General features: G+C 33.3%; 2 protein-coding genes across 3 annotated transcripts in view; both read left to right on the forward strand.

Annotated features, from left to right (window-relative positions):
• Positions 1 to 3,060: 3,060 nt before the first annotated feature.
• LOC106476024 (cell division cycle-associated 7-like protein) lies at positions 3,061 to 4,851 on the forward strand. The gene has a single exon (XM_013936696.2). The coding sequence runs from the start codon at positions 3,127 to 3,129 to the stop codon at positions 3,994 to 3,996; it is 870 nt and encodes a 289-aa protein (XP_013792150.1). The 5' UTR covers positions 3,061 to 3,126; the 3' UTR covers positions 3,997 to 4,851.
• Positions 4,852 to 7,885: 3,034 nt separating this feature from the next.
• The window catches only part of LOC106476023, a 12,338-nt gene continuing 11,068 nt past the window's right edge, over positions 7,886 to 9,155 (forward strand). The window contains exon 1 of one of the 2 annotated variants that reach the window (XM_013936695.2): positions 7,886 to 8,084. The gene's annotated coding sequence lies outside the window, so the exon portion shown is untranslated. Of the gene's footprint in view, positions 8,085 to 8,168; positions 8,479 to 9,155 lie in introns of those variants that run through there. The other variant, XM_022380005.1, reaches the window with a different exon arrangement.

The raw sequence follows: 9,155 nt of genomic DNA on the forward strand, positions 1-9,155 counted from the left end.
GGATGAAGATACTCAATACCAGCCTCTTTAAGTAGTTCTGGGTGAAGATACTCAATACCAGCCTCGTTAGGTAGTTCTGGGTGAAGATACTCAATACCAGCCTATTTAGGTAGTTCTGGGTGAAGATACTCAATATCAGCCTCTTTAAGTAGTTCTGGGTGAAAATACTCAATACCAACCTATTTAGGTAGTTCTGGGTGAAGATATTCAATACCAGCCTATTTAAGTAGTTCTGGGTGAAGATACTCAATACCAGCCTCTTTATAGTATTCATTCCATTTACAATAGAGGTCGTTTATCAATATTCATTTTAAAAGCTGTAAGTAAACGTCTTTTACAGACTTGTTCAAAATGATCATTGAGAATTGAAAATGCTTAAAAAAAGATTAACAATAAAATAATAGGAATTAAATTAATATTAATTTGGAATTAGAGCGAGCTATGTACTTTAAACCAAACGAAAATCAACCTAGTAATGGGCATAGCTAATTAAGTATATATTTCTTATGTTCTTACTTATAAAGATTAGAATGTCTTATTCCATCACTTGGGTACCATCACTGTTTACGAATAATTAAATGGTATTACCACTAGAGCACCCATGTCTGACCCTCAAGAAATAAAATAACTGGAATTTGTTTTCAAACTAACCTCACACTCTTCTCTCATAAGGAGAAAAATTTCATTATCGTTGCTTTCGATTGTTTCTGTCTAACATTGCTAATAAACGGTTGAGATACTGAACACCAGATGGCATAGTTACCTAAATTAAATTGTAATGTGACTGTTACCTATACTTTTATTGCCCGAAGAAGATTAAGTAGTTGGAAGCTTGCAATAATAACAAAACACACACACACACACACACAAAAACAACAACAACAACGACAAAAAACGTAGTGAATGTCTGATAGCTTTGTTTATTTACCACAAAAGGTAATATAGTATATTTCTTACTTCGACAGAAAAATATGTGCATTACCAAAAATATTAGCACAAGTATATTACATATTTGAACACTATGAGACCTTGAGAAGTGCAGACATAACTTCAAAATGTTTGCTTATCAATGACCTATCATTTATATTTTATCAATGCTCTAAAAAGTAAAATAATATATAATAGAACTTGAGAGCTGTAAAACGTTCTTATACACACTGTAGTAAATTAAATTACCGATAGAGGGGGGAGGCTTGCAACTTTGCATGATTCTGTGTTCTGTTGCTATAACAATTTTCAGAAATTAAATTATAACAATAAAATATTCATCACTTTGGTGGCTCAATATTAACCTCCTACACAAAATTTTGCGGTTTGATTTAAACATTGTGCAACTTTGCGCTTTACAACAACCAACCAGACAGTGTTATTACATTTTTTAAGCATCATTAAGTTGAATATATCAAAGGATTTTAAAAAATCCAGTTAGTTTGTTTGTTGTAGAAAAATACAATTGTTCCTTCATTCTCTATTATCACAACAGAAAAGTTATTCTTAATTTTTTGTTGAAAGGAAATGTACCATTGGTTTAAACGTACGATATAAATCTTAGTTTCTGAAGTTCCAACTTTCGAGTAAAAACGATCAAAGTTTGTATTTTGTTCTTTGCTTTATGGTTTCAGAATTGAAGATCTACGGGTAGCGTGCTTATCTTCTGTTAAGAGCTGGATTTTAGCATAATGGCAAAAGATTCTAATAATTTAAGGTAGAATTCTTCCCGGAAATGTAGAATCAGGCGGAATAATTGGAAGTAGGCATAATGTCACTTTAGTTTAGACACTGTGTGGTAATGTTACTGGTGTAGTAGGTTTTAGCGCTATTTGTTTTTTTATTTAAAATGTCAAGTCGAAAGCGCAAATCAAGTTCAAACACGCACCACGCTTCCTCACAGACTGAGACTGGTGCGATTTAGTGGTTAACATGTGAAGTTCCAGAATGAAGGATTCAGACTCTTTGCGTAATGTCATTGAACATACTCCGTTGTAGGTGAATTATAAAAGCAACAGTCAATTCCGTTATTCGATTTAAGAAGTCGCACAAACCCTTGTAGCGGCGAGTGTTGCTGGCTATCTTCCCTTTGTTCAACAGTTAAAAATTAGGGACAGCTGCATCTGAGTCTCTGACCCCGCTGTTTAGCTCATATGTACATAAAGTGGCGTTTGTATTGAATCTTTCAATTCCTTTGCAGGTTATCTATAACCTGGAGATTAATTTTAATATTCTGATTTTTTGTTTTATTTTAATTTTTTTAATTGTTGCGTCAGCGAGGTCACGCCACCTCTTTCTAGAAATATCCTGTTCCTTCAAGAATGCCCTAGCATTTACTAGATATGTGTTAGTCTTGTATATATAAGACGCTCACAACGTGACGGAACAACAGTGTAATGAGTAATTGAACTGCGGTCAGAGAATGTGTAATTGAACGGAGTATTGTTGAAGTCGAGCTCGTGAGACGTTTGTTATAGCGCGACTGTTGAAATTGACTGTATCGCAAAGTTATTTTCAGAAAGAATAAACCAGTTTTATTTAAAAAAGGATTTGTGTCGCTAAAGTTTCGTCGGAACGAATTTACGGAAAATTAACTAACGACTGGAGGCGTAACAATATGTCTCCCACTAAAGAATAGTAAATCTTATCACCATTAAAACAACGACGTCCATAAATTATTTGACGGCGGTAGATCACCGGAAAATGGTTTAAAGGTTGTTTCTCTGATGATTCCCATCATATAATAATTATCAGACATTTCCATAATTTGTAATGACCGTTTTTAAATGTGACTGAGGCGTATTATACTTGATTTACTTCCCAGAGATACATTTCAAAGACGAAAATATTTTTTGTATTTAATTTTGAGTATTTTAAGAAAAGCTGATCTCATAGTGGCATTCAACGTAGTATTAAAGTGACAAAGCCTGTAATATTTTAATTTTGGAAAAGTTTAAATTTGTATTTTATTTCTTTAGCTCGATTTTCCAGCACTTATAACGCAAGAGGGCTCATTTTCCCGCCAAATAAAAGAGACCTTAAAATCGCGCCGAGTTTTTAAGTCTCTTCGCATCAGGCGTTACAGGTATCTGTAGTCTCGAAGTAAGTTAGAGCATTGCTTCAACTATATAAAACAAAATGTCGAAAATCTGTGAATATGAGAAATTGCGTGAACAAAACATAAAAGAAAAACAAGCGATGTTAGATTCGATTATGGCAGAATTTCAGGATCTTCGAAAGGAAGTTAACAGAAGTTTTCCTGCTAAAACTAGGACTAGGACGCCTACCAGAACATATGATGAGAAGGATCCTACCTTTCACCCGGGATTCTATGAAAGACGACGGAACCCTCCTAGAACTGCAGCCAAACGACTTTCTGCTGTGCCAACTACAAACATTGTTACAAGGAGTAGAAAGTCAACTTCAGTTGCATCATCTCCTCAGTCATCACCAGAAAACAGTCCCAGTAAACTTTTCGTCAGATTCAGTTTCAGAAAAAGTCTAAACATGGTAAATTATTCCGACGAGGATATTTCTTTGGAAGTGTATGATGATGAAGAAGCATTACCAAAAGTTAAACCACGTGTAACTGAAAGACCAAATCGTCCTGTAGCAGAGCGACAGATAATTGCAGCGGAAGACATCACCGAACAGGATCTGGCTAGGGTAGCAGATTATGTCAGTGAAAAACAGTATGATTGTAATAATGGCACCACTTGCCACCAGTGTCGCCAGAAAACAAAGGATATGAAAACGATTTGCCGATCAGAAACATGTGTTGGTGTGAGAGGCCAGTTTTGTGGGCCATGTCTAAGAAACCGCTATGGTGAAGAAGTAAGGTCTGCCCTGAAAGACCCTCTTTGGGTTTGCCCAGCATGTCGAGAGATTTGTAATTGTAGCTTTTGTAGAAAAAAGGCTGGTCATGCCGCTACGGGTATTCTTACCCATCTTGCTCGGGAAAGGGGTTTCGACAACGTTAAAGATTTCCTGGAGTACGTTGAAAAGTAAATCACTAAATGTTTATATCAAATTCACAGTTGAAATTACCATTCTGTTTTATAACATTCGTTTTTAAAACTTGGTTGTTTCTTAGTTTAGCATGTTTCATTTCACAGCATTAGTAGTAGTTTTTTTTTTCGTCACTGATCTTAGTAATTAGAGAAAAAAAACTGAGTATGTCCTATTGAAATAAAATGTAGCATGTTACTGTGTAATGTAACTTCTTAATCATTCTTAGCAAACTATTTGGATATTTTAACAGTTGACAGGTTTTGAATTACTTTGAGTGGAGCCTTTAATGCATGTCTTTAACTAGATTTTTGCTTGTATATTTACCTGTAAACTTTAATGTAATAAACAAAAAAAGGAAATTCTCAGTAAGCCTATTTTCAGGCTGAGTTGAGGCCTGATTATTAAAGTTATAAAAAAAGTTAAGGAATAGAAAAAACTTATTAGATACTTCAGTATATTTAGAAAGATTTTAAAACAGGTTATAATTTTTAAATAAATGAGATTCTTTAACTTCAGATAATGTATAGCTTTAGTAGTGATTTAATAGATTTTTAATATTTTATACATAAAAACATAAAAGTGTATTTGAAGCTTTTGACTAGAAAGTTAGGTCTAGTTCCTACACTTATTTTTTTTAAAGTTTGATTTCAATGACTTGATTACTTGGCTGTTTTCATGTACATTCTACTCTGTTGTTCAGATGTTGAAAAAATAAAATTTGAATTTTATATTAAAAATGTACTTTTTTATGTTTTTTTTTTCCCAGTTATTGGTCATTAGGGTTCCAGAATCTGTCAGAACACACAAAAACCACTTTGCAGTTACTTAGCTAATTTTTTAGATTTTCTCAAAGTGTATAGCTTGCTCTGATTGGAAGTTAGTGTTAATTAGTAACTGATGTAATACTTTATAAATTAATTACTTTCTTTGTGATAAACGATTTTAATTCTAAATTACCGGTTTTCAAATAATATTTAGTAACTACAAACAAAAAAAAGTTTAGAAAGCCATTACATGTTCTTTTACTTACTGTAATGTAAAAAACAGGAATAACAGATTCGTTAAAGAATGTACAAATGAATAATATTCTTTATACATTAATTAATATGATGATGTGTTATTATTTTTATGAATTGCATAAAGTGCTTTAAATTTTTGAATAAAAGACAAAGAATACATTAACGTGTCTACATAAATACTATAAAAAAAGCTTCCATTTAGATATGTCTATTAATTATATAAGTTTTTTGTCTTGTGTCTTCTGGAAGAACTTTCATCAAGAATCTTTAAATACTGTACTATCTGAAGTAATTATGCATTTGTTTTAATATTTATGTTTGGTTTTAGAAAGGTGTTTAGATACTTGGATGTAAACTTCACATGCTCTATTGTAAGGTTTGGGTAACCTGTTTAGAGTAGGGAACAGCATGTTTCTGTTTAATACTGGGTGTGTGCTGCATCGGCATCTGAATGGTTGGTCAAATGAGCTCTGATTTGTCGAATATGATGAACCAAAAGTATGTTGAGATTTCACCAAACGTAAATCTTGGTAGCACTTGACAACTTTACACAATATTCATCGAACAGCTCAAGTCTAACTATTTAAAAAGAATGGCCTGAAAAACAAAAGATGCAGAAAATCCCTCCCCCCCCCTACACTAATAATTTTCACAATTACAGGAAATGATACAATTTTGTGCATGTCAAATTAACTCGAGCTGGGAAAAACCAGCATATGGTCTGATAATCAAGTGTGAGAACACGTATGTATTCATTATAAACGTTGATATTCATTAGAAGCTTTAAGGGAAGTGATAATATTCAAACTGAGAATATTAAGACATTTCAGTTGTAAACCGTGTTAATAATTTGTTGTGTGTAAGATATATTTTATACTAGTATCTCGTGTGTTTGACCATATTCTATGTCCGAAGGTGATCAGAGAGTTGATGTTTACCTTTTGAGTCTTGAAATCGTTAGAATGTTTATAATATGCACGTTTATTGGTTACGTTATTCAAGTTTCAGTAATATTAATTTTTAAAGAAGTAAACAAATAATAAACTTTAACAAGATCTTTGTCAACATTATAACTACATTAAATAATATCAAACAATACATTTAAGAAGCACACGTATATAATAAGTACACTGTATCCTACTCACAGAGGTGATTAATAGTGATTGCTGAAGTATCTTATGTTGGATGATAGCTTCTTAATTTCTATACCATTAAAAATCCCCTGAAAAATAATGATATGTAAATTATTAGTTAGGTACAATACAGTAAGGGGGGGGGTATCTATAAACTGTGGTGTGTCCATAATTTTTACTGGCAGAACGATATTTGATTCACAGTTTTCATTCATTCTCCATATTTGACTGTTGTTCCTGTACTGTATGTACTTTCGTGTATAGATAGGTATATGTAAAAACATTTTAACAGCTTTGTAAATATTAGCATCGAAAGGAAGGACTGCATTATAAACAAGACCAAACCTATGATAAAAAAAGACTTTTTTAATTATCAAAACAAGCCTTAACAATTACAACAAAAACACTGGATATATTAAAAAAATGACCAGGGCACAGGCTGTAATGTGAGATATAAGATCTGCCCTGGATTTGGAAGGTGACTGTGGAAGTAGGAGTTATGTAGCATCGGGGATAGGCAATCTACCAGTTTTAATCTCCATTCACTAGTCTTGCATGTTAAAGGAAGAATATAAAATATACCAGAAAAATGAAAACCGTTAGGAGAGCAAGATGTGGGTGCTTGTGACCCACACCTATATCACCCTTCACAGTCTGTACATAGTGATGGGAAGGTGGCTACTCTCCAAGGAAATGCAAGATAAACAAGATCCTACCATTGAGGGGAACCTTACCTCCAGCCCCCCAATATGAGAGTAAGAGATAATATTAGTAGAACAGAGGACAAATGATGCTAGTATTAAAACCCAGCCAAGTTATTTGAACTACTGCAGTATAACTCCTAACCTCCACCCATTAAGTTAACTTGTAGAGTCTATTGTAACATGCGAGACTGGTAGACGGAGTTATCCCCTCCGCTATAAGAGTCCTATTCAGCACTTACCCCAAAAACTCAGACACATCTTATAGCTCGTGCCCTGGTGATCTTTTTAATATATGCAACGTTTTTGTTGTTAAGGCTTGTTTTGACAATTAAATTATAATATAAAAATGAAGTATATATTAGTTATAACTTATAAATTCTGTATGATGCATAACTTGCAGTAATTAACGTACGAATTACCCATTACGATTCTTACACTGTAAGTTAGGACTAAACCTTTTTCTTTGAATTTCTGACAAAGTTCAGATAAAAAAATGACTTTATCCAAAGTTTTCTACGGCAATCTTATTTCTTTGGAGCACTATAGAAGATATCAACCTATTCGTACAATAAATAACTCAAAAAGATACAAGTTACAACCATAATTAAATGTTGATAATCAACTACTACGCGCGATTTGACGTGTCCGCCATTTATAAATAACCAGTCTTGCCAACAAATAGTATTACGTGACGTCACAGGGAAAATGTAATATTTTATTATATGTGAACCTGAAGTAATGATTATAACTTTAAGAATAATGTGGAATGTAGATTAAGCACAGTTATCCGAAGTGGTATGAAAAGTAATACTCTCAAGTCAAGTAGTTAGTACACGCGAATTAGGTTATCAAAATAGCATCTTACAAATTAAAACGAATTTTAGGGATTACCTTTAGAAAAAAAATGCAAAATTTAGGTACATTATGTAAGCTGCTTCGATAAAATATTTTCGCATTTATATAGGTGCTCAGTTATGCCAATAAATAACTCCCCTTCTATTCAGTGGGAAGTGCCGGTTTCCGGTTGCCTTTGGATAAGCGCGCAGCAGAGATGGAACCTCCAGTGTGCTTACGTTGGTCTTGGTGATGGCACGTGACCTGCTCGCGATAATTAATCATATATTCTTAGATGTAGGAACAACGTTAAAAAATCGCGTTCAATTTATTGTTGGAACCCAATCTTGTAGCCTGATTGTTTTTATGGTCTTCCGGTAGAGTTTGAACCACTGGTAAGTTTACCACATAAGCTGCATTTAGACACTAGGGTTACCAGGCTTGTAATTTTAAGCGTCAGCGAGACTAGCTTGGGTGGGGCAAGTGATATTGGCGGGTTGTAAAAAGTTCTGTGGCTATCATTACTATTAGTTGCTTGTTTTATCTTCTGTAGTAAGAAAAAAGTGGTGATCCTTCCAATCCAACTCAAACAAAATTGAAACAGTTTTTTTAAGGACGCTTAAATATATACCATGCCTGTGTGAACTTTCAAAAGTTTATGATCTACCAAACTAGTATTTGGCAAATAGTGAAAATATTGAGTGCTGTAGAACTGTAGCGTAAGAGTATCAGGTGATGTGCAGGTTTATATCAATGTATCATGGCGTGGAGCTGTGAGGAGTTACAAGAGTAAGGTTTATATATATTATATTAATATAACATGGTGTAGAGATGTTAGAATATTTTGCAGCTGTAATTTGTAAAAACCAATGGTAAACATCTCTTTCAAAGTTATCACACTTGATAATTTATTATATTCATGGTTTTCTCTTTTAGATGTGTAATTTTTTATTGATTCATGTCAAACAGACAAAAACAATATTTGTAGCATTTAATCTAAAGTTGATATTTGGATACATTTGAGCTCAGTTCTTTTGTTAATGTGTGTGTTATTTTAATGGAAATTGTTATATATAAACTATGGATATTTTGATAAGCTTGTGGCATTCCAGGACGTGAATTAAAATTAAACTTGGTCGTTGATGATTGATCATAGCAGAAGCAGGATGTTTCAAGATGTAACAAAGAGAAGTACAAGAGTAGCAGTTTATTGATAGAAAAATACAAAACTTTAACTACAAACACTTGATAAATATCACAAGTGAAGAAAACAGAGGGTCATGATGAGTAGCAGGAATTTAAGTAAGAGAAGCTGTTGGCAAGCAAGAACACTACAGATAAAACATTTCTTTAATCAGTCGTTTTGGATTTTATAAATTCCATCATCACTGGTGATCTATAATGGAAACAAACTAAAAGAGAAGGGCCACTAGGATGGAGGGGTTATCATGTTAGGAGAGATTAAG

This window comes from Limulus polyphemus, unplaced genomic scaffold (assembly GCF_000517525.1).
Source record: "Limulus polyphemus unplaced genomic scaffold, Limulus_polyphemus-2.1.2 Scaffold9655, whole genome shotgun sequence".
NCBI lineage: Eukaryota > Metazoa > Arthropoda > Merostomata > Xiphosura > Limulidae > Limulus > Limulus polyphemus.

Excerpts from the sequence above, each read along its gene's own strand:
- LOC106476024 (XM_013936696.2), top strand. The coding sequence starts at position 3,127 with ATGTCGAAAATCTGTGAATATGAGAAATTGCGTGAACAAAACATAAAA.